This window comes from Carassius carassius, chromosome 18 (assembly GCF_963082965.1).
Source record: "Carassius carassius chromosome 18, fCarCar2.1, whole genome shotgun sequence".
In the NCBI taxonomy this organism is placed as follows: Eukaryota; Metazoa; Chordata; class Actinopteri; order Cypriniformes; family Cyprinidae; genus Carassius; species Carassius carassius.
In genome coordinates, this window is record NC_081772.1 from 20,830,369 (window position 1) to 20,857,250 (window position 26,882).

General features: G+C 39.0%; 1 protein-coding gene across 5 annotated transcripts in view; it reads right to left on the reverse strand.

Moving 5' to 3' along the window:
• The window catches only part of LOC132092651 (glycosaminoglycan xylosylkinase-like), a 34,458-nt gene extending 12,477 nt beyond the window's left edge, over positions 1-21,981 (reverse strand). The window contains exons 1-6 of one of the 5 annotated variants that reach the window (XM_059498975.1): positions 21,793-21,981; positions 15,930-16,153; positions 14,273-14,826; positions 7,090-7,176; positions 6,315-6,424; positions 2,080-2,251 (exon numbers count right to left, since the gene is read on the reverse strand). In XM_059498975.1, coding sequence (XP_059354958.1) covers positions 2,080-2,251; positions 6,315-6,424; positions 7,090-7,176; positions 14,273-14,649 — 746 coding nt within the window. In that variant the 5' untranslated portion in view covers positions 14,650-14,826; positions 15,930-16,153; positions 21,793-21,981. Of the gene's footprint in view, positions 1-2,079; positions 2,252-6,314; positions 6,425-7,089; positions 7,177-14,272; positions 14,827-15,929; positions 16,154-21,660 lie in introns of all 5 variants that reach the window. The other 4 variants (XM_059498976.1, XM_059498977.1, XM_059498978.1 and 1 more) reach the window with 4 other exon arrangements.
• Between the last annotated feature and the right edge of the window lie 4,901 nt (positions 21,982-26,882).

Genomic DNA, 26,882 nt, shown 5'->3' on the forward strand with positions numbered 1-26,882 from the left:
AATTGTATAACTTTCGTGAGGCATATTTGAAGTTTTTGCAAGAGGGCGCACTATTTTGGGTAAAAATAGAAAAATAAATAGTAAACAAAACTCAACATTCTTCTCGATAATGTTGGCAATCAAACAGTTCTAGGTAGCCATTAACTAGAATTATATGCCTATTTGAAAAGTCACTGTCCTTGGTGCTCAATCCAAACTTGGAGTGCCAAAAAAAAAAAAAAAAAAAAAAAATCCTACTGCCTCGCCAAAATGTATTAGTTTTTTCTCAAATTTTCCAGACTGACATTCCTCTTTTCCTTTTTTTTTATTATTACATTGATGAAATTGTAACCATTCTGTAAACTAGAACAATATAGTAACCTCATTGTTTTGCAAAAATAATCAATCAATCTAGAAATGCAAGTATGCTATTCAGGTTAATAATGTTTACTTTTAATTAGGGCTGTCACTTTTAGTTCGAAAATCGATTGCACAATCGATCGGACCAACCAAAAAAAAAGGTAATCCATTTTAACCAAATATGTACACTATTAATTTTAAAAGAATTAAACAATTAAAAAATATAGATGTAACAAAACTCACAAACAAGCAGAAAAAGAAAATAAAGAGTTCTGAAAGTGCATTATCCGTTGCGAAAGCTAGACAGAAAATACCAGCAATTTTACGCGCCTATAAGACCCAGTGACCTCGAAAGCGATCTCTTATGCTGCGTTCACACCATACGCGAATAGAGCGTCTGGCGCGAATGATTTCAATGTTAAGTCAACGTTAAGACGCGTTTACGCGCATATTGAGGAGATTCTGAGTTATGAAAAGGAACATTGCAAGCTGACAGCCACCGGCTTTTGTGGTGGAAAATTGGCAGTAATACCCCCACCTTGCACAGCTGTACCTGAGTGTCCCTGGGACATCAGTGCGGTCGGAGCGCGTCTTCTCAACAGCTGGACATATACTGAATAAATTATTTTTTTGCGCATTTCATTATGCCTGCCTAGTGCCGCCTAGCCTAAGTGTCGGTCACGTTCAATAAAAAACACACACATGACCTATTCAAGTCTATTTAAAGTTTCATTTTTTGAACAGTTGTTTGAAATGGATCGAATCATTATTTAAAATAATCTTGGAGATTTTTGAATTGCCTAAATCATAAATGCAGCTGGGTTGAAGCCTGCAGTGATGTTTTTCTTTTGTTATGGCAGCCGTCCCCTCTGCATATAAATTTTTTCGAGAATGTTGCACTCCTGTTGCTGTTTGTTATTCTGAAAGAAACTTCATGCCAATAAATAAGAAATATTGCTGAATTGCGTTTCCAGCTCTCTCTTTACGTTTGTCCGTTATTTGACGTTGAAAAAGGAAACATCTTTTTTTTTTTAGACATGGAAAATCGATTTTACAATTGATTCAATGAACACTTATGTCTTAATTGAAAATGATTTTTTCACAAAAGTGACAGCCCTACTTCTAATTAACAGGTTTGGTTATTTCAGCAATTACTAAGGTAAATACAGACTTCCAAACTGAGAGAAGCTTTTTCTTTTGGCTGTTTTTTTCTTTACATTTTACACAAATGTAATACACAAGTGTAATATGTAAAAATATGTAAAAATATGTAAAAAATCTTCTCAAAACTATAAACACAAAAACTACAGTGGTGTTAGTTTTAGTTTTGTGCTTTTAGGTTTGGGGAAAAATAAATTAAGCTTCATTTCAGGAAATATGTCTTAGGTGGTGGGAAAACTAATTAACAAAAAACCCTAGTATTCATGCTGAATTTTAGTGCTCTGTACTGTGCTTACATTTTAATTAGCAGTTTCTGTGCCAACAAGCGTGCGAAAGATCTGAAAATATATTCTGAATGCTGGACCATCCCATCTTTGGCTAACTCAAAGGCCAAGAGTTAAGTATTACTTAGTGAAAGTCCCCACTGACCAATAGTTACTCAGCCCAACCACAATCTCAGGCTGAATCTGCGCTGATGCGAAATTTAGCAATGTGTACCTGTACACTCATTCTAGTCAAGGCATGAAAAATAGCTGGCGACGTGAGAAAACCAGTGAGAGAGAGAGGGAATTACAATACCTGGCGAGTTTGCCCTCTCTGTATGTCCGTCCCCATGGGTGTCTGTGTTTCTGTAAGGGCCAGACGTCAGGGAGCCACAGGGTAACAGATCCCTCCATCACATCTCCATCTGCACATGCAGGCTCAGTCTCACGACAGTAATAACACTTCCCATAGAAACATGTATTATTTCCTGCAAAAATAAAAATAATAAATCACCACTTAACTATTATTAAAACGATGTCACGAAGGAACTGTGCCTCATGAAAGGATTTTTTTGAAGAGAATGCAGTTGTTTGCTTGACTGATGCAATACTGTTCAACAATACAGATGTAGCACATTAAGTGTAATTTTTCACAAAGTGGAACAGGAGTGATGGAAACAGTTCATTCATTGGGTTTTACTTCCCAAAACCCCTTTTCACATCATTGACATACATATAAAATAACAACACTTCACATATTGTTTTTTCCTAAGATGGCTCCCATCATTTTAGGTAGAAGTGTTTGTTTTTCTAGTAAGTTTGCTTTCAGGTATTCTGATCATGATTGTGAGCTTGTGATTGGGCCTGTGGGTGTTTGGGTGGGACTTTGATACCGCGGCTGTAGCTCATGATCACTACGGTGCAGACTTGGACTCCAAATTATGCTTTTGGCCAAGTTGACAGCAGCAATATTTGGGACATTTTGGGTAAATTTTTCTACAGTGGAAGGGAGGGTCGTGACGTCCATCTTTTTTTTTTTTTTTTTTTTTACAGGTCTATGAAATAAAGAGTGAGTTTCGGGAGAGACAACCAATAGTAGTGAAGATTGTATCAATGAGAGCCCTCATCACCAGTCTTGAATGCAGGAAAGAAAAGAGAACTTCTGGAGCAAATTCAATGTTATAATATTTGTCTAAGAACATACAAATACTGATATTTCTTATTGATTATATGATCCGAGATGCAAACAGGTTAGGGGTAAAAATGGTGAGAACACTACATGCATAAAGAAAACCTGCCACAACTAGTGGGGTCTGGGACATGCTCTGCACAAATTATTTTTGGAAGATATTTGCTTCACATGCAGAGCTGGACTGGGACAAAAAAACAAAAACAAAAATCAGCCCTGGCTTTCTTGGTCCAAGCAGCCCACCACTACCATCAGAACCGGTGTTCTGTCGATTTGTCCTACCCTGTCAGATTTTCCTACCTCCCACTAAAACATAGGGTAGTAAAATTCAACAACGAAAAATGCTACTGTAAAGTTATGGTTTATTAACGTCTACACCTACCACAAGCGTAAACCTACCCTTACAGTACTGCAAATACAGTAATTATGTGTTATATTCGCGGTTGTAGCTAGAAGGGATACAGCTACAGGAAACCAACAATAAATATTCTTTTCTACCAATTAGATTGCATTTATATTAAAGTCTACACCTACCCCAACCTTAAATCTACCCTTGCAGTAATGTAGATACATTAAATATTGTTGTTTAGCATGAGAAAAAGGACATGATATTGATGTGCGCATGCGCAGTAAACCCGGGTAGGAAAATCTGACGGGTAGGATAAAATGTCAGGACAGCAGTTCAGTGGGACTCCACACATTAACAGTCTATGTGTTAAAAACTGGTCCACTTAAACTGTGTATACCAGTTTAAGTGTACCAGTGTATTCACTCGCTCTTAACTTACTCTTAATAGTCAGTCAAAATTATGACTGTTTGAGGAAATAAGTATCTACAAAAACTAGGCATGATCAGGCATACGAGCCAATTCTGATACTGTTTAAGTAAGAGACCAGAAGCAGCAGGTGCGTGACGCATTTGCGTGAAGCGTCTTCTCGCTTTATGGAGGACCGAAGACTTATAAGTGCATTAACCCCACCTATCTCTCAAATGGACCATTCTACAATCTCAATTAGGAGTGTCCTAAAGCAAGACGACAACGCATCACGCGCCTGCTTGAGAACGCACTCAAGAGAGTTCTAACAGTTTGGACATTGCATGAATCAGAGGTAAAAAATTATATTAATACTGTTCAGTTTCTTGCATAGATCGATAACTCTGTGTCTTTACACATCAATGTATCTTTACAAGTCACAGGGTTTAATTTGGTTTTGTTTGTTAACTCTCTACGGACACCTTGGCAATTGAATCTCCAACAAACACACACACAATGTTTGTAAAAATGGCAGTTTTGTAATATCTTTTTGAATGCATATTAGTAATTTTAACTGAACATGTTAACTGGACTGGTGCTTTTTGGTCATTCAGTGTTTCTGTAAAAAAAAAAAAAAAAAAAAACTTCGGAAAAAAACTAATAAACACACTGATAAGATGATGTTGCGAATTCTACAAATAAGAACAATATAAAATGTACTAAGGATTAATGAGCTACTGGATACATGAATATTAATCAGGTTGTGTTCGTTCGCTCGAACTGATTTGCTGAAATCAAAATATAATATAATATTTGAGCGTCAGCCAATGAGGTTGCCATTTGCAGTTGACTTCTGCCCACTACCGGAAAACCTGGCAGTTGTTAAAAGCTGAAGAATTCCAAAGGGAGACCATTTTTTTGACAGAAAAATAAGACAATTAAAATCGTTTACATGTAGCGCGTTAATTCTCTCGCTCTCTGCATGTGTGTGAGACAAAAGAGGATTGATGGAGAGTGAATCTTTGGAGTGCTCAGTCAGAGTGTTTGGCGAGTTAAAATATATCTGTGCTAAACTTATACTTAGCCTCCTACTCACACACAAGTAAAATCTGAGAATTTATTAGCCATTGGCTAATATTAGACATCATTTAGTTGCCCAGAGTGAACATTTAGTTGCATATTTTAGTGATTTACACGCAGCAATGTAGAGGGTTGTTTGTGTGTGTTTTTTGTTTTGTTTTGTTGTATGTTTAAGCTGGGATTCCCATCCACTTACATTGTAAGACTGATAGACTGCAAAGGTTTAAGCTTAAAAAAAAATCTTGGTTTGTGTTCTACTAAAGAAACAAAGTCACCTACATATTGGATGTCCTGGGGGTAAGCAGATAAACATATAATTAAAATTTTTGGGTGAACTATCCCTTTAAAGAAATATCTGTAGCCATTTCAAATTTGATGCAACCACTGATTTTAAAAATCACATTCCAAAAAAGATGAGCTTTTTTTTTTTTTTTTGACTGTATAATTTCAATATTTAAGGCAAACAGAATGGTCAGACTTAAGCTTTATGAAGTTATGTAAAATTTGCAAATTCACTTTCTGCCAGTAGATGGCGCTTCTGGAACAGCAGCAACATAGCCTTTCCATGGATAGCGCTGTAAAGAAAGCACTGCTGAGCTTAATAAACACTACTTTAATATGCATTAAATGCAGGTAAAATTAAAAGAAAATGCCATTAGAATTTTTTTTAAACCAGTCAGTTTCCCTCAGAGATGCATTCATGTACACTTCCACTCTCAATTCAATATTTAGAACTTTATTTACAGTTTTTCGGGCATCGCAAATAGTGAGCTTGCTCTGCCTGGTACAGTATTTTCTCTGGTAGCGCTTCTATTCTCTCACTTTATCTTTTATAATAAACAGGCTATTTAAGACAATATTGGCTGATTAGACTGCAATGCTAAGCTAAACTGTTTGCCCCATAGTATGTACCGTATTTTTCAGACTATAAGTCGCACCTGAGTATAAGTCACATCAGTCCAAAAATACATCATGATGAGGAAAAAAACATATAAAGTCACACTGGACTATAAGTTGCATTTATTTAGAACCAAGAACCAAGAGAAAACATTACCGTCTAAAGCCGCGAGAGGGCACTTTATGCTGCTCAGTGTAGGCTACAGGAGCACTTTTGAGCAGCATTGAGCGCCCTCTCGCGGCTGGAGATGGTAATGTTTTCTCTTGGTTCATGTCAAATTAATTTTGATAAAAAAGTAGCACCTGACTATAAGTCGCAGGACCAGCCAAACTATAAAAAAAGTGCGACTTCTAGTCCGGAAAATACGGTATATGTACACATATCTTTTAAAGAAAAAGTAAAGAAAACACTGGACTTACTGAAACAACCAGTTCTTTATTTACCCTCGTAAGATCACAATTTATGTTCAGCTCTGCTGTGTGGAAAAAAAATAATAAGATGATCAGCCTGACCAGATGTTGGTCAGGTGGTCTCTTGTCTTAGTGGGCAGTTTTGGCCCAGAAAAGGAAAAGGGAGGGATCATCTCAACAGACAGAAAGCACAGTAGAAGAATGACAGGGTGAAACTGACCGTGCATCAGGAAAGTGCTCAGCAGCTGATCTGTAGCTATTGGCTTAATTTCTGTACGCAAATTCATAAACCTCCCCACCACCAGGGGTGCTCTTCTAAAACCCAGGATCCTGCAGGAAGAGATTGAGATGCTCATGATCAATGCACAGTTGGTTATCAACACAGGTATGAATGGCAATTAATATCAACAGATATTTTTGAGCATAACATGAGAGCCCTGCCCGTGGGTGGATACTGTGCGTACCCAACGGGTTGATGCAATGGCTGGAATAATATTTACGTTATCATTTGCAGTGCGGTTCGGGAATCGATAGGCACGTGTGGACTGTAGACCACCTAAACATTGTAGCCAAGTGCACTGCAACTGAAGTGACTGTCATTTTGATTATTAAGGAGCGTTCTTTCCTTGCTTTCTGTATATAATCTATTCACAATTAAAATAAAAAGTAAAATATTTCATGCTGCTATGGAGACCAATGACCACGTATACACTGCCGTTTCATGAGAAACAATCGTGTTTAAAATGCAGAGTGAAATTAGTAAAATATCGTTCTGAGAGTCACCTTACGATGACTAACATAGTGATACCATAGCAACAGATGGAACTGAGCTGGAAATGGAAATATATATTTTTAAATCAAGAGGATGAATTTTTTTTTACAAATAAATAAAAGATAATTATTACCTTAAAACACTGCGCACAGTTGGAGGAATTCACTATTGAGTTATTTGTCGTAATCGTGCAGCCCTAGTGTTTTTATGTGCACATTATTACCTGTCCAAGTGGAAAGCAGCGATTTCTGCATTATGCCGATCATACCCTGCGTACGGCTCTCCTTCAACCACATAATCCCTAGTGTACCTAATAATGAGTCAAAAAAGAAGATACAGACATAAGGTGGGTGGTAATTGAGAGAAAAGATGACACAAAGACAAAAACAAAAACATTCCGTTATCCATGTCCTTATGTATTCAAGCAAAACCGTGTATGCGCAATTAAAGCTTTCTCTTGTTCAGAAATGTTAGTTTTTGTCTCTGTTTCTGTTGTGTCGCATATTGTGTACAGACGTAAAGTGAATTTTCATTGGTCGAAACTACAGTATATCGAACATCAGATATGTTCTGACTGGCTGTGATTGTGTGGTGTCCCACAGCATTTTCACAATTAGTGTGGACACTGTATTAGAGTAATTGGCTTAACTAGTCAGTCCACTCCTAACATAAATGCACACACACACTCCCATACTGCTTCCTTGTTCCTTAAACAGCAGGATTTAATGAGCAAATATCAAATTATTTGCATCATCCATACCTTGTCAATATCCAACACACACAAGTTGTAATGCTATTTCATGCATTCTGACTTATTTACATTGTTAAAGAGTTGGATTCTAATGTTAAACATGACATAAAAAAAAAGGAGTTGAACGTATGATGTTATTTGTTATGTTTTAGAACTAGGTGAAACAATCCCCTATAGGGGTATGAGTGGTAACGATGCATCCCTCAGAGTGGTTTCCACTGTGTAATGGCTACCGGTCTAGTTGAGTGAGATTAGAAAGGGGAGGTGGGCTTTAAGCTTAATTGGGGTCATCAGGTGGGCACCCTCCTTATCTGGCGTTTCAATGATAAGCCCACGACACCTCCAGAGGGCACACTGGCAATACCTGGCATCCTAGGTGTGTCCCCATCTGCTTTCACTAGGGATGGGCGATATATCGCATGCGATTGTCACGAGGATTTTGTTATGATCTACGGCACAGTCTATTAAATGCTGCTCCATTTGAAAGCAGGTGATGGTGATTTACCACTAATCAGGGAACTGGCTTTACTGACGAAATATGTGTGACAATTGAATGCAATATAATCGCCCACTCCCGATCCCTTAAGCAGCCTGATGGGTTGACTTGCCCATGAAACATGTGCAGCCGATTTCCACTGGGCAAACCTTAGTTTTCCATCCGCACTGCTCAGCCTCAGCTGCCAGCTCGGTGTACTTCAGTCTCTTGTGCTCAAATGCCTCCTCTACAGCAGCCTCCAAAGGAATGGTAAGCTCTATGACGTACACAATGTGGAGTGAGTAGGACCAGAGCACAAGGTCTAGTCTGAGGTTCGTTATGGTGATTTCTGAAGGGAAGCAGAGCCTTTGGTTCAGATCTGCCGCCAACTTCCAATCACGAGCCCCTCCGAGCTGGCCGATATCCGATGGTATATAGGCTTTAGCTGTCTTTAGACCTTCTCGGATGAACTCCCTTGCAAATGAAGGATGGACTGATGTAGGAGGCAGGGCATTAATCTTTATCAATCTAACCTCCAAGGTAGCTGCTGAGCATTTCAGGACATGATTATGCCGCCAGGTATAACGGCCTTGTGACTAGCTTGTCTTGCAGCCAACCAAAATGTGTTTGAGGTTTGCGGGGGATGGACAGAGGGGGCACGTTGGGTCTTCTCCATACCACTGATTTAGGTTTGAAGGGGAATGCAAGACGTCGTATGTAGCATGCAGAATGAAGCTGAAATGAAACGCTTCTATCCCCATTAGCTCCCTCCAAGAGAACTTTCTCCTCTCAACTCCCTCCCATCTCATCCACGGTCCTTGCTTGGCTTGTGAGACAGCCTTTGCACACCTCGTTGCCTGCTCTTGCGGACACACCTCCTCGACAACCAGCTGTCAGCGCTAAGCTGGAGCTGCCCTGTGCCACGATGGTCTACTCTCTCCAAGGCCAAGGCCTCTTCTTCCCTGTTGCACACTACCGATGATGTCTCTATGTCTGAGGTCTGACTTTGCCTAGCGAATAGCTGCAGTTGGATTCTCTTTCCTTCCAGTCACCAGGGTAGAAGCTGTTTGGGAAACACATGGGTCACGGTACTCTGTTAGTGTCTTTCCAGTCTTACTTCAAAGCATTTAAACTCTTCTGCAAGGCTGGAAATAGGAATCTCCAAGATGCCTCTTCCATACAGCCCAATGTTAGTAAAGCATCTTGGAAGTCCCAAGCTTTCGGCACCTTGGTATAAATGAAGTGGTTGTTTTCCAGGTAGACTACCAGCCTATGAGCCACTACATTGAAGAAGATTTTGCCTTCAACGTTCAAGACGTTGATTTGGCAGAACTGGCTGATGTCCATGGAGTTCTTTTTCTTGGGGATTAGAATACCTCGTGCTCTCCTCCATGCAGTTGGAATTGCTGGTTTCTGCCACACCACCTTCATTAACCTCGATAGAAAACACAATACCTCTGGTGAGTTCTTATACAGCCGGTAAGGGACTCCATTGGGCCCAGGAGAGGATGCAGCTCTTTCCCAACATACAATTCTATCCACTTTGCTTCACTTGGGGGGAGGGCTGATGTTCTGGAGAATGTATTGGTGGCATATCAGGTGGAAGAGTTATTTGTCCACACCGCTGGCTGTTGGTGAGGTTCTGTTTGAAGTAAGCTTCCAGATTCTTCTTTGAGGTTTCAAGTTCACCACTTCTGTCCTTTATGAAAAGGCTTTTCACAAACTTATAGGGGTCTTTGAAGAAGTTTGATCTTACTTGCTCCTTCATTTTATGCCTCATTGTTTTTTCAGCTGCCTTCTCTCCTTGACTGACCATTACATCTCCTGCTGTCTCCTGGACTTCGTCGGGGTGGATGATGCTTTCTTCCTCTTTTCTGCCGTCCCAAAACGCTCTGCGCCATAGTTGTAAATCAAGTCTCCCATTTGTTCTAGCTTCTTGACTGCAGTTGCTGTTGTATATGTCAATCATATCCCACTCCTTTTTCTCACAGGATTTTGGCCACCTGACTTGTGGTTTTTGCCCCTGGATCTTATTCCCAGATGTAGATGGTTGCTTGTTGGCCTTGTGGGGCACCACTATGCTTGGCTCCTCATCTTCCTCTCAACCAGGGGGATTGATATCCTATAGACTTTGGTTTTGGTCCTGCTGCTGAACTTTGCTTGATTTATTCGACCTGCTTCTTAAGAAGTCAAATGCAAGGTCCCTGTTGCTCTGAGAGCAAGCACTTTTTTAGGCCTTGGTGTCTTCTCAGGCCTGCATATGATGTTTCCTTGGCCCAGCCATATCTACAGCTCTAGAGCTTATTTCCTGGAGTGGGTGTAGTCATCTCAGGTGTCTTGCTGATCATCAATCTCGTTGTTGGTTTCGTTCCTGGGTCAGAAGCCATGTAGTCTTTCAGTGAGTCATCATCCTCCCCCGCTTTCGCTGACTCTGGGGGTGTTTTCTTCCTTAAACTTTTTGTAGCCAAAAGTGCGAGGGATCTGTACACTGATAGTGCCAGGTGCCTATTACCACAGGGAGCTAACCTGGGGCAGGCCCATTGGGGTCTTTCCCTCCTGCCAGCTGTCTTTCCAGGCCGTCACCAGGTCTTTCCCTAGTTGCCAGCTGCTCTTTTCATAGCGGTCATTGGGTGGATCCAGATGATCAGTTATGTTTTAGGACTAGGCTAATCAATCCGTAAAAAGGAATATGTCTGTGCCATAAGCTTCAGAAAGTTTTTTTTTTTTTTTGATTATGGCCCTGAATGACATCATAAAGTAAAGAATTGCTTACATGGGCATTCCCAGAAAAGCGCAGGCACACATCAACCAGAGCGAAGGAGCAACGGAGTTGTGCAAGTGTGTTTGTTTGTTCTCAGCATTTTGGTGATTAAAGTTTTAGAAATAAACAAAATTTATGTGAATTAAGTGTTTGTCCATTTATTTGTGAATTTGTCACAGCTTGCAGACGATCACTATGCAAAAACTTTCATGGAGTCATTCGCTCCATCCAGGAGCTCGACGGTTTTCAGAGAGAAGCGTAAAGCTGTAACTGTCTTTTATAAATCTAATAAAACAAAAGACTCTTCAGAGATATGAATGATGCAATACTACTCTATATATGTACTCAAGATTAACATGAGATTGACTGAAACTATGTCATGTCCCCTTTAATACGAGACCCATTTTTCAACAAAGACTAATTTCAGTAACTCATAACATTCTACATATAAAATCCACACATAATAAAGTTACTATTACACCCACAGAAAACATGAATACTGTGGCCAAGCAGAGTTCACTGCTTGGAAACCTTAAACAACATTTTTTGTTTAGTTTTTGAGGTTGAGAGTAATGCGAAGGTATTACAAAAGGTAAAAACATTACAGCTTATCTTAAGAAAAAATAGCTTAAAAGGCTATATTTTACATTATTTCTCAATCTTTGCTTTTGTGAAGTGCAAACCTCAAGCATTAAACACTAGGGCTAAGTTCACATTTGGAATCTTTTTTGAAGCTGCCAGTTTCGTTTAAAGCAAAACCTATAAAGCAAACAGTGTTTTCAAAAAAGTCCTGAGCGCTTTTTAAAACACCACCGCCGGTGTCTTTTTCTGCAGCTCAGAGCTTCTTTTCGAGTTGAAAAAGTTTAACTTTTCTGAAAACAAAAAACAAAAAAAAAACAGCCCTAGCACCTTTTTGTCAGCTGAACAATTAAAAGCCAGTGGCGAGTCGTTTCCATAACAAAAACAATGAGAAAAGGTAACCAGATCGTACTAGTTTCGGAGCACAAGGAGTTGTATGATACGAGTACAAAACTCTAGTCCAAAAAAAAAAGCCGCACCCTGTGCATCATCCAACCAGATCCCAGGACTAAATTGTTGGAAGTACCATACAGTTTCTTACCAGTATAATGTTGAGCTCCCACAAACATTGTTGTAAACCGACATTGCCCTCCACGTTAGCTTCAAAGCCAACGTTAACTTCAAAAGCCAACATTTCTGCAGCGCACGTTGCAGATGTTGTTTTAGCAACAAAAGACACCCTCAGCTGTTATTTGTAACCAAAACGCTGCCAGCTTTTTATTTTACCAAAAAAAAGTGCTCCAACTTTTTCTAGTCAAAAAAGAAACCAAGTGTGAACACTCCCTAACACTGCATTCCAGTCAAGTTGTCGTACTTTTTAACCCCCTATATTTAGCAGATATCCCATATTCCATTTAGAATGGTACATAACTTAATGTGACATGTTTGGAACCAAAATGATCAGAGCAGCCTTAAAAGTTCAGTATTGAAGTTAAATCATCAGAGATAAGGTGTGTTTGCGTCTTCAATAAGCATTAAACCACAAATTACTTAAGCTGTTAACTTTTTTAACGTGGCTGACACTCCCTCTGAGTTAAAACAAACCAATATCCCAGAGTAAACTCAAAACAGTACACTGACTGAACTGCTGTGAAGAGAGAACTGAAGATGAATGCAGAGTCGAGCCGAACCAGATAACGAACGAAAGATCCAGGTGCATCGGTTTTCGGATCACCAGTAGTGATGGGAAGTTTGGTTCTTTTCCGCAAACCGGTTCTTTCAGACAGTTCGATTCAATAAACTGGTTAAAAAAAAAATGGTTTCACCGGTTCTTTTGCGCTCGACGTAATGATGTCATTGCCAATGATTGCCCTTCATTCAAGCCTACGGTTTACCCGCGCTCATAACATCAGTTCAGAATCAATCACCAAAAGAACCAGTTCGGTTCCGACGCGCTGCGGGTCAGTCTGCTTTACACTGAATCACACATGCACAGTATCATCAGCTTCTCGGTTCTCGAATCGGGCGCGTCCGACAGAAACGGTTCTCGGTTCAGTGTACTGGTGATCCGAAAACCGATGCAACCGGTTCTTGACTAGAGAACGAGTCAATCGTCCGTTCGTTATCTGGCTCGGCCCAGTGTTCATCTTCAGTTCTCTCTTCACAGCAATTCAGTCAGTGTACTGTTTGAGTAAATGAATTACTACGGGATATTGGTTTATTTTAACTCAGAGGGAGTGTCAGCCACATTAAAAAAGTTAACAGCTTAAGTAATTTGTGGATTAATGCTTATTGGAGACGCGAACCGTTTCAAACGATTCGGTTTGATTTGGTGAACTGGTTCAAGAAGAACCAGTTAAATCGAATAATTCGTTCGCAAACCGGATATAACTACACTGCAGTGTTGTGAACGTGCTCTCAACAGACCCAGAAGAGAAGACAATGCTGAATAAAGTCGTCATTTTTGGACCAAAATGTATTTTCGATGCTTCAACAAATTCTAACTGACCCTTGGATGTCACATGGACTACTTTGATTATGTTTTTATTACCTTTCTGGACATGGACAGTAGACCGTACATAGATTTTCAATGGAGGGACAGAAAGCTCTCGGACTAAATCTAAAATATCTTAAACTGTGTTCCGAAGATGAACGGAGGTTGAGGGTGAGGATGAGGGTGAGTCATTAATGACATAATTTTCATTTTTGTGGGTGAACTAATCCTTTAAGGACACAAGGTGAGCTTCCTCACTTATCTAGAGTCCCTGTAGATCCATGAGAACTCTAAAAGGATCAGATAAGAGCAGACATCTGAATTCACCTGAAGTAAAGACAAATCAGTTTTGTTTTTTTTATTCATATATTATTTTTATTCCAGAGATATTCTGGTGACACTTTACAAATAGATTCAATTGGTTACTATTAGTATTATTTAATGACACCTAATGCATTAAACTTCTACAACATTTCTAAACATAGGTTAATGTTAATTCATAAATATACTGATTTGTCTTAATCCTTGTGTACATTAATAACTTGAAATGTAAAAAAAATAAATAAAAAAAAATGTATACAGTTGTTTATACTACAGAACTTGTTCAATGGTAGTTCATGGCTGCCATTTGTTTTGTAATGAATAGTTTGTCAATTTCGACAGCTTCCAGTTTGTAAGCATTGTGGTCTCTAAAAGGCACTGAATAAATAAAACTGATTATTACATCTCTTAATCATTCATTTCTTTTTCTATTTCACTCACTGGCTTTTTCATTCTCTAATTCACTCACTCACTCTTCCCCTCACTCTCCCTCTTTCTAAATCATTCACTCCTTTCATTTTAACCTCATTCACATTCTCATAACTTTCTCTCTTTCATTCCCCATCTTAATCATTTTTCTTCTCACCTCTTGGGTTTGAATACCACTTTCTGTCCTCCATCGAGCACCAGCAGGGCTTTCAGCTGGGTGCCTTTATAGCCCACGTCAGCCCTCTCCACACGAGCGGTGGACAGGGAGTTCAGCACGGCGGCTAGCTCTGGCGTTTCATCTGGGTACACCTCCCGTGGGCCCACCCACTGGGCGGCCACTTCCCAGGGCGACTGCAAGGTGTGCGTGAGGCGAGCTTCTTTGGCCAGGGCCAGGCTGGCCTCCATTTTGCGGAAGGCCCGGAGGTCACGGCGGCTGGTGGCTGATCCCTCCCCTCCATCCAGCAGGAAGACCTTGGCCAGGCCGAGGAGAAAGAGCACAGCGCACAGCACCACCACACGCTGCTTCAGCTTCATCACCTCCTAAAGCCAGTCACCAACCGGCAGCCCACCACGCCTGAGTCTGCCAGGAGACACGCACTTACGCCTGGAGCATGGCAGTGCCTGCTGTCTGGCCAACACCACCACCGGTCAGGCAGGACAGTAGTGGGTCGAACCACCAGAATGTGAATGAGTGAGGATGGACGACACTTCCTGTGAGAAGAGCAAGAGTGTGTCATTTTAAAAAGAACAGTTGAAAATTTGCTGAAACATGTATTCAGCCTAAGGATCAGATGAAGATGAGTTTGTTTCTTTATCGGAATAGGTTTGGAGAAATTTAGCTTTTTGGCTTACTTATGGATTGTCTTGCAGTGAATGGGTGCCGTCAGAATGAGAGTTTAAACAGCTGATAAAAACATCACAATAATCCACAAGTAATTCACAGGACTCCAGTGCAGCAATTAACATCTTTTGAAGCAAAAAGCTGCATGTTTGTAAGAAACAAATACAACAGACATTATTTTTAACTTCAAACTTAAAATACAAGTCCTCTATCCATAATAATATAGCTTTCTCTTGTGAAAAAGTCGTCTTGTCCGAATCAGGAGAGAAATATGCACACATCAAGCACTATTTACAAGTGAGAATAGTCCAAATCAGTTGTAAACAAATATGTGTATTTAAATGTGAAAGGACAACAAGGGATGGACTTTTTCACTGGAGAAAGCGTTATTATGGACTGGTATTTTGGCAAGAAGTGATGGTTTGACATTAAACCATCTTAATGATGGATATGTTTACTACAAACACAGACTTCTTCACTTAGAAAGATCTTAACTGATGGTCGTGTGAATTTTTATCAGCAGTTGGGTCTCTCATTCTGACAGCACCCATTCATTGCAGATGATACATTAGTTAATAAGTGATGTAATGCTAAATTTCTCCAATGAAGAAACAAACTTTGATTGGCTCAGTGCTAATTTTCAAAAAAAAAAATATTTTTGGGCAGACTATTCCTTTTCAGCACAAATTGACTCCATTGATCTATGATGAGCCATCACTGAGATTTATATTGTACTATATGACTGCTGATAGTCAACACAGACAGACATGACACAGATATGTAGGGGTGCACTGATCAAGATAATGCGCATCTTGCCAGTAAAGTCGCTTCAGCACGCACCTGAAGGAATTTACCGCTGATTAGAGAACCAGCTTTACTGACGAGATGCGCATTTGATCGGCCGATCTTGATCGGTGCACCCCTACTGATAGGGGTAAAACAAAATCAAAGCACTTCACATAAGAGCACTCACTGATGCAGGAGAGCTTCCTCACTTATATAAGATGCTCCTGGTTGTGCCTGCGTTAGTGCCGCTTGTGTTTAACGTAACAATCAAATCCTCCTAATATATGATTTGAGGTCCAGCCGGGTGTTGTGTAGAGCGTGGGACCGCCACCTGTCTGCTCAAGTGTGTCTAGTCTGATACTGTCTGGGTGAGTTTGGTTTCTGTGGCATCTCAGCACAATCTTTAACTCCCTAAGGTAGAAAAAAAAACAACAAGAAAAAGAACACAAAGCTTCAGGCACATCAATAATTCCAGAAAAACTAGCTGGGTAAAATAATTTGAGATATTTTTATTTATTCAAAAACACATTCAAAATGTAATTCATACATACAATCACTTGAATAAACCTCTTCTAAAATGAGTATGTTTTTAACTTCTGGTTTAAAATTCCCTTACATTTTTTTGGTGGGGAAATAACGCAAAAACATCACGGTGATAAATCTGACTTACATCATAATGAAGAAAACTTATTAAAGGTGACTTATAATGCAAAAATCACTTTGATAACGTGTTAGAACAGTTGTGTGGCCACAGTGTGTGAGAACAATCAGCCTATAATGGTAAAAATCTACCCACTCATTTTTTTTTTTTTTTTATATAATCTCAATAAATCACAAACAGTCTCTCCAAATGAGTGGCTCCAGATTTCTCCCTATTATAGAGTCACACTCGGGGTAAAGTCCTGCCCATTTGTGATGCTCTCTGCCCTTTTAGCATAGACCCCGCCCTGAGTGAGAAGCAGCAATCCACCATTACTGTTTTAACATTAGTTAATTCATTAGTTAAACTGTCAACGAAAAATTTTTTTTTCTGAACACTCATTAATCTAAGGTATTCCAATATTTAATAACACGATGTTAAACTCCAAAGTTGCAGCTGTGTTATTTGATGAACTAACAAAGATTAATAATTAAAAAACAAAGATTAATAACTTCTGAGCAAATGTAGCTATTGTTCATTGTGAATGTTAATGGTTAACTAACGAGGTCTTATTGTAAAGTGATACAGATTGGTCTTTATGGTTCATTTGCACTTTTATCTGTGTAAAACTTATGTTTCTGTATTGCTCGTTTGTATTTAAATGTTCAGTTATTTTTGTTATAAGAAAAAAGTTATTTAACCTGTTATACTCTATTATGACTTTTTTTTTTTTTTTTTACTAAATTTGAATACCATGATTAAAGCATTAGCAATTAATCGCAACATGAAAATTTGATACCGGCACATCCCTACTCAAGGTTCACTTCAGTGCTGGATTTGTGCAAAGATTGATTCTGAAAAAGAGATCAATACATGGCTCCTAGGGCTGCACAATTAATGAAAATTAAATCACAAAGGAAATAAATCAGGCAGAACCAGCGATTGTCATGCGTATTCTTTAGTGAAGCACGTTTCTGTTATCAGCAGTAAATATCCATCCAAAGGCCAGAGGGTGCTCTCACGCTGAAAATCCAAATATGCCCCTAAGAAGAAATCCAGGAAATGCTGCAGCTGAATAAACAGAAGATTTAACTGCTTTCATTGATTAACGTGACTAATAAACATGACTTAGGCAATGGTTTATCTGAGTTCGTATTATACTTTATCATAATAAAGTATATCGATAATGAAATGCTAATCGACATAGCCTTTTATCACTGCTTAGAATACAATGAGATATTGAGTGCCTTAATTATTCTGTTTGAGAAGCCACATCATCTCACAGGAGGATTTATTTCAAACACTCGACTGACGTTATGAAGAGAATATGGAGATAAAACATGTTATTAAATGTGGTATTTACTACACAGAGCCGTAGTTCACCGAGAAGATACACAATCAGCTGTCATTATCGCGAACGATTTCATAATCCTACGATTATATCGTCTGCGATTAAAAACATGGTTTTGCATAGCTTGTCAGAGAACTACGGCAGAGAACTAGTTGTCATAAAAACAAAGTACAGAAGCAGGGTGGACGCTGAGCCAAACCTGAGACTGAAGCTGACCTCCATTGACCCAGACATCTCAGGACTGTGTTCACAGAGGCATGCGCACCCATCACATTAAGCTCATGTAAGTTTTAAACAACATGTACTTGTTTTAAGTACAATACATTTTCAGTTAATCTGTACAGTTTGTATTTCCCTTTTAACTACATGTTCCTTTAATCTGTTAGTACAGTTTTTATTTCACTTTTAGGTGCAATACATTTTAATAATTAAAAAACTACCTGTATGTAGGCAGCACAGTGTTGATGTTAAAACTGTGTTGTTACAACAATATGTTTAAAGTGGCTGACAATAAATATTCTTATTATAAATAAAACTGCCTGGTTTTTGAGCTGTGCATAACTGTAGCTGAATAGTTAGGCCTACTATGCTACTGTATTTTAATATTGGTCATTATGGTGGTACTTGGAGAGCCAAATATTTTCTGAGGTGGTACTTGGTGTAAAAAGTTTGAGAACCACTGCTCTAAACGCTTCATGTTCAAGGACAAATTAGACTGACAATCTGTCTTATAAGAACAAAGAGAGGCCATAACTTCATTTCGGTATAAATTAAATATTTATTTAAGCATACACCAAAATAGGGATGGGATGGTATGAAAATTTAATATCACGATTATAGTGACTAAAATTATCACGATTATCAATATTATCACGGTTTTGTTGAAACGAGATGAAAGTGTTCAAAAATAGTTGATGCTCACACTGAAAACATTTCAGCAAGTTTTATATTTAATAATCAACAAACAACTAATAAAACAAGCAACTCTATGCACTTAATTTAAAGAAAGATTAAATTCTGTGGCATTTCCTTCCTTACAATGAAAAGTGTAGAAGCATAGAAAAGTCACTGATTTTCGCCATTCCATCTCGAAAAAAAACATTGTGCGCTGCGCTTGCGTCAGACTGTTGCTGGCTGGACATGATTTAATAGCGAGTTATTAAAACCGCGATAATCAAACACTGTTTTAATGATAATTCATTTTTAAACGATATTACTAACCTTTAGCACATTTTATCACGGTTATCGATAAAACCGGTTATCGTCCCATCCCTACACCAAAAGATGGCATACATTAAAACCTTTAGCTCCACTGCTCACAAAAGGAAAAACTCAACAAAAATACAACGAATGCCATCAATCAATATGAACAGCCTCAAAAACATGCAACATTCCTGATGGATCTCGGGGTCTAAACTAAAATGAAAGAGCAGAAGCAGCAGAATTTCAGCTCAAACACACGGCGGTACAGAGCCCTGGCAAACACAGCTCAACACTTCCAGATCTCAGCCTGGGGCTTATCTGTGTTCGAAAGCACTGGCACTCCAAAGACTTCTACTAAACACACATACACATTTACTACTGTGCTCTGCACGCTGATATCTAGCATGTGGGATCAGCCCACTCATGACTACGGCATAAAGGCAGACTTTTGGCAGACATCCAGAATACATTGCTTTGATTATAGAAAATAAGACAATATAGCTTTTTCTAATACAATATTGATCTGCATTGATTCTCTCTGGTTCCTTCATGAAGAGATTTCTTTAGACTGGAGTCACATGACAAGTGGTCCTTCAGGGTTCATAATAAGGATGTTCTGATGGAGTCAGTTTGAGAGTTTCAGGTCACTAGGCTAAATCTGAAATTTGATGTGCATGCACTTTTATGCCTTGAAAACATATTAATTGGTTTTTGTGTGATGCACTAAATGTTGCAAATACTGTTTATTTAAATGTCACCATAGTCAAGTTATCTGTCATGGAGTTTCATTATAGCTGTATACTTTCCAGCTATTATTGCAGTTCCGCTTGTTGAATTGGTTTGGTCAAGTGGTATTCCAAGACTGACAATATTTTGTCCAACTGAACATTTGACTGTTAGAGGGAGAAGTTGAAGCTGAGCGTTTGTGCTCACCAAGGCTGGATTTATTTGATCAAATATACAGTAAAAAAGTAATGTTGTTAAATATTATTACAATTTAGGGGAAGTTGTGGCCTAATGGTTAGAGAGTCGGACTCCCAATCGAAAGGTTGTGAGTTCGAGTCCCGGGCCGGCAGGAATTGTGGGTGGGGGGAGTGCATGTACAGTTCTCTCTCCACCTTCAATACCACGACTTAGGTGCCCTTGAGCAAGGCATCGAACCCCCAACTGCTCCCCGGACGCCGCAGCATAAATGGCTGCCCACTGCTCCGGGTGTGTGCTCACAGTGTGTGTGTGTGTTCACTGCTCTGTGTGTGTGCACTTTGGATGGGTTAAACGCAGAGCACAAATTCTGAGTATGGGTCACCATACTTGGCTGAATGTCACGTCACTTTCAAATAACTGTTTTCTATTTCAATATATTTTACAATCTAATTTATTCCTGATATCAAAGCTAAATTCTCAGCATCATTACTCAATGGAAATCGTGACACATTTATTGAAGAGTTGATAAACAAAGTACAAAACAACAGCATTAATTTTGTAACAATAAAAAAAAAGAAAAAAAGGTTTACTGTTTTTTTTTTTTATTGGTCGATTAAATGATCCTTGCTGAATACATTATATAAATGATATCAAATTCAGAATCCAATTTTTTAAACCATAGTTTATCTTACTCGTGTTGTAATGTTGATAAATATATAAAACAAGAAAATGTTGACTTAATAAAAATTTATTCCGCAGAATGTGATGACGCATTTCCACAGCTCCAAGTGTAACAGTGTAAATCAGTTAGTTTGTTTTTTGTATATTTTCTCTCTTTTTTTATAATGTACATTTAACACTATACTTTGTATTATAAAACCTTGGCATTAAATTACAGTAAATTAGTTAAAACTGCTGCATTAGTGCTTCTAATACAACGGCTGAGGGAGTGACAGCCAAATCTCTCTCTTCTGACAAGTGTAATCAATCTCTCTCTGTTTTTTCTTCTCTTAAAAAGTCACAGAAACACCATCTTTTGTCTTTATCTCTTTTGCTATTGGAGTACATGGGAATGTCGCAATGATATCAGCTGTAGCGTCCGCTCACCACTACAGTTACCCAACTAACGTTATGATCATTTCTGCTTCGGAGAACCCTGAAAATGTGAAAAGGGTCCAAACAGTGCAGAAGCACAGGACTCCAGAGATCTCACTCCTCCCATGAGGAGCACAGTGCTCTTCTTCTTACACAGAAGAGCAGTCACACACAAAATGTGCATTATCCAAACAAGAAGCCCTGAGTCACAAACCAGCCAAGATCATTCCAGATCTCTGGTCACACGCATCTCCTTGAGATGAGCAAGTGCACATTCATCTTGAAACATATCCTGTCCACGCAGGCACTAATAATACACAATCAACCATTCATATGAACTCCAGCCACACGCCAACACACATTATCACACCTACTAAACAAACAGCTCCCAATGTACAGTTCTACATGCAAATAGACCAGCTGTTAGACTGGACCGCTGCTGTCATGCGTTTAAACACGCCTAACACGGAGTTTTATGACATTTACACAAATACAAGAAACCGGCTGACATAAAAAAACAGTTTGTTCAACAACTAAAAACGAATAGAAATGTGTCAAACTAAGCGTTTGCCTCACTCTGTGTATTTTATAGGCGAGAGTGCTAACGGCGGTTAGCCACAGCTAGCTCATAAGTCCCTCGTTTTCTTCATATTACAGCGACGAAATAACCACAGATATAACCCAACAACACATTTGCGACCTCACCGTAGGTGTACCTCTAAATATGAGTGTCTGCAGTTGCTGTTAGTGAGTTGAAGTCCTTGTTTTTAGTCACAGCATATCCGCATGGCTAAAAGGCTAACAGTAAAACCGTGACATTTAAAGGCATCACCTCACCCTTGCGCTACTAACGAAACCTTTCAACAGGAAAACCCCCTTCGGCCAGTCGCCAGCTCTCAAGACTCGTTTATCGTTAATATCCAGCCGCCTGTGAGTCAGGCTCCATTCATGAACAGTTACTGCCCGTGTTACCTGACTCTCTGCGCGGCTCTTCCTGCCCGCGTGTACGCGCTCAGACTCGCGCCCACGCCAGCAAACCCTTCGCGTCTTAAAGTGAACACAGACTTTAGTGTCCGCGCGAGCATGTGGGGCAGATAGAAGAATTAAAAATAATATCCAATTACAACTGCCGTCATAGAGAATTATTTTGCCCCAGTAAGAATTATGGCTAAAAGAAATTAATAAAATAAAAATAAAAAATAAATGCAAAATACTGAGAAAATTGGCTTTTAATTTGTCCAAATGAATCATTAGCAATGCATATTACTAACCAAACATCAAGTTTTGATACACTTACGGTAGGGAATTTACAAAATGTCTTCATGTAACATGATCTTTACTTAATATCCTAATGATTTTTGGCATAAAAGGAAAATCGATAATTTTGACACATAAAATGTTTTTATTTTTTGCTGTTGCTATTTTTTGCTGTTGCCCGTGTCACATTTGTGAATATATAATTATAAACATAGATCAATCTTTATGTTACCGTGTCGTGTGGCATGAATAATTAAAGGGACAGTACACCGAAAAATGTAAACTCCACTCACCCTATTCGACTTTCTGCGGAACACAAAAGTAATTTCCATTAATGTTCATAACCAAACAGTTTTGGATTTCATTGACTTCCATTCTATAAAGAAAAGAGAGAGAGAGAGAGAGAGAGAGAGAGAAACAGACCTTGGACGTGAGGGTGAGTACATGGTAGGATTAAAATTGGGTAAACTACCCCTTTAAAGTGATAATTTACAAAAAATCTGAAAATTCTATCAGCATTGACTCTTTCTTCCTACATAATTGTCTGACCCCAAAAAACTATCATATGACTTTATTGTCCCACAGCTGTCCCACCCTCTGTCCAAGCATTAGCCTGGGGAACTGTAAAAAAATCCTTGTGTTTTAACCAAAAATCTGTAGTGTTTACAGCAAACCAAAACCTTTAGGTACAAATTTAGCTTTTTTACACAACAACACTTGTATATGTATGTATATTTCCACATGTATATTTCCTAAGCAGTACAGTTTGCTGTACACTGTAAATGCAGCTAAAAATATCCCACTGAAAGACAAAGGGTCATGCATTTAAAAGTGGAGCAGATTTATAAAGAATCACGTTAACAGCAGAGACTACTGATTTTTACCACTAGCTATAGGAGGGTAAGCACACGCAGATGATGTATAGCATGCTGCTTGTAGAATATACACTGGCTGTTTTCCATACTATGTGAAACTGTACACAACAACACATATTAGTAATATGGTCCATTGCAGTCACAATCACCTCATTACATGCATCAGAGACGTGGACAGTTGCTGTAAACTGTCTTAACTCTGGTTCTATAGCTGCAATCATCATTAATGAAACCTAAAACAAAAATGAATTGTAAACATTTTGATTATTGAAATAAAAAGTTACAACTACATGCCTGGTATAGTATATTACAAAACTAAGTAGTTTCAAGTTTTGAGTTTAATTTATTTATATAGCACCATTAACAGCGGCAGCTGACCAATGTGCTTTACAGCATTAGATAAAAATAAGTAAAAAGTAACAGAAAAAACAAAGCCAATTATATCAGCAATTAAATGGAGCAACCTATGCTACATGAAAATACCACTAATTAAAAATAACACTGGATTGTGATGAGGAACCTATTGGAAATGAAGTCAGATACTGAAATTAACACTATCTCAGATCAAATATTGACTCTGCAAACAGATGTTAAAAATCATGGCTGATTACTTCATTGCAATGTAATTACATTCGTATATGCAATTATTAATGAAAACACATCTTCAGCCAAAAGACGACACCGGGACCACTGGATTAAAAAACATACAACCAAAAGTGTTTATTAGTTTTGTCCTGTCTGGAACCCGGGAGCACATCTCTCAGCTCAAAGGTCATAGCGCTCCGCTGGGTCGTGTGTCCCAGCCACTGTGGGGGCAGACAGGGAGGAGATGAGGGTGGCACACACGCTCACACACACACACACACACACAAGCAAATTCATTTCTTAAACAACTCACTACAAATCTGTATTAGTCCGTTGTAACACACCACCACATAAAACAAGTGAAGCGGTGAAGTTCAAACAGCCAAAGAAAGCGGCATCTATCACATGTGTGTACAGTATGATATCATACGCACTGTAAATATAAAGACAGTGAAGCTGAAACATACAAAGTATGCAGAGATATAAAGAATTTCAATGAAAAGACTGAACATAATATTACCTGTTAAAAAAAAAAGACAAACCAGCAACATAACTACAGTTAGGGGGTAAAAAAAAAAAATGTATTAAATGTCATGGCAATTTCAATCTCGTTCACGAAAAAAGGGAGTCAGAGAGAGACAGAGATGTAGTGTGAAATAATAAACAACTGGAACAAAAACAATCCAGAAAAGTAGATATGTAGCAGATATCAGAAGCAGCTTAGTCATGTTTCCCACCATTTATAAACCATACACAGTTTCTTGCTCTTACTATTCCATAACATCAACCATCATCCATGACATTTTAGAGAAATAAAGCAAGAAAATGCCACAGAAACAACAGTATCATAATTTACTTTGGTCCAAGTCCCTGCTGGAAAACCCTGGAGACCTGTCAAGATGCGTAACTCATATCAGTAAAATTTCTGGTGTGATGTTCCACTACGTTTATATTATTAAAAAAAAAGAAAAAAAAAAAATCCCCATTTAATCACCTTTCTCCTTTAATTCTTGGTGCCAAGTTCATGTGGTTGGTCAAGATCGCCCGAAACCGCTCTGCCTGTGCTTTCACGACGGCTCAAAACTGACAATCCAGCCTCACGAGACTTTCACAGCTTGAATCAAACCGACATTCACGTTCATTTATCATGTAAACACTTTGTCGACAGCTTTTCGAGCGTCTCATTTTGCTGATTGACTTCCATACCTTCTTCCCCTCATCATTTATGTGGCAGAGCTTCAGATATCTCAGAGCTTTTCACAACCCAAAGTGCTAATACCTGACATTAAAGGCTCAGAACGATACAAACGCATGTAAACAAAACCCACCCCAGATCAGCGAACCAGGCACAACCAGCATTTCTCAAATGTCCCAGTATTTCCTGTGCTGAACGCCCCATTTCCTAGAAAATCCTCTCTTTTGGGTTAAAGACAGCTTACAAAAATATTGTTTTAAGACGACAAGTAAAGCAGGGTGGCCAGTTTCCCAACCCTCGACCTCAGCATCCAATCATCTCCACTCAAATCCCACACAAAAGCACCTCAAACAAGTGACGAGAACTCGTTATTTAACTCAGGCCGAGTATAAACCAGTTCCTCAGTTACCATTTATTCATGTCAATTTGGGTCATCATTGTTGGTCAAAAAATGAAGTCTCAGCACTTCGAAACTCTGTAAGAAGTCTCTTGCAATCATCATCCAAGCAACGTTGGATTCATGTCCTTTATTGCCCAAGATCTTCCCTCCTCTTCTCAGAGTGTTTGAAACAAGACTATGATGTTCCACCCGACTGGAAACAGTAGAGCAGAGTCTGGAAAAATACACTGGTCCATGAAACACAGAAGAACAGGATCAAGTGCAGTGGAAAGATAAAGATGGACCCAACTAACTGAACGTCCTGAGACATCCTGGTCCGGTGGATAAGGCCTCCTGCTTCATGACGCTGCATGAACGCTAATCATTTGTTTCAAAGCTTTACAGAAATCTCGTTCCCAATAAAAACTGATAAAGCTGTTCTCTAACCTTAATGGCTCAACGAGAACTAAACGTAAATCTCACGAAAAAGTCAATGAGGCGTTACTTTCAAAATGAAAATGACAAAACATTGTTTATGGAACAAAATTAAAACAGTCTAGACATGTGCAACTATCCCAGTAATACTGAAATAAAATAATAAAATAAAAACCACATGTAAGCAACACATAATAATAGCGGTGGGCCACTGATTCTCCAGAAAACACAAGTGCACAAGTGGCTTATCTCCTGCTCCGATTCCCACCATTCCATTGGAAAACAATTGGTAGACTGAAAAACCAAAACAATCAAAACAAACAAAAAAAGAAATTTAATGGGGGCTAAATACATGTAAGATGTAAACCAACTGACGTCTGTTCCCACTAACATTCACAGCTTTAAAAGTGTGTTTATGTAGGAGTGTCCTCAAAGACGACTCGTACTGCGAATCCAAAAGCGAACAAACAATTCTTTTACCGTTTGACTGAACTTGTGTAAACCGGTGTGCTTATTGCAGATGTTTTGAAGCTGTACGAGTCTTAACATAAAGGATTGGCTTCAAACATCTTGTTTTTCCTGCTTGATGAGCTCTTCCATCCTCAATCTTGTGTTCCTACACACCCTTCTTTCGAACATCTTAGGTGCCTTCGAGCAAAACAGACAGGTTTGTGTGTGTGTTTGTGTTGATGTGAGCTAAAAAGAGTTTCTCTGCATCTGGAATTCATGGATTATCGGAGCCCTTTCGAAGTTGTGTTTTAATAAATGAGGGACTTCCATTTCCTGCAGTTGAAACCTGTTTGTGGAAAATCTTGTGTTGTGCTTGTATTAGCCTTACTCAAGTGTCTGAGGACGCAATTAGCATCTTGTGTGAGTGTTTGAGGATCGATCTACAGAGCCGGAGAGCATCCTGCGTGTGTTTTGTCAAAGAAGGATGAGCGCTGATTTGATTTACAACATAAAACTCAAGCAACAAACAAGATAAAGAAGGTGTAAACAAACTCCACAGGTCCATGAAGAGTCCTTCAAGAAGAGCCCAAGAAGATTCCACGTTCCTCGCTGGCTGGGAATCGGATGGAAGATGCAGGAAGTGTAAATAAAATTTAAAAGGAAGGAGGAATCGGGTCCTTCCAGCGGAGGGGACACCATTGCTGCTGGGGGCGTCGCGTCTCTCTCTTTCACACACACAGACACACACACA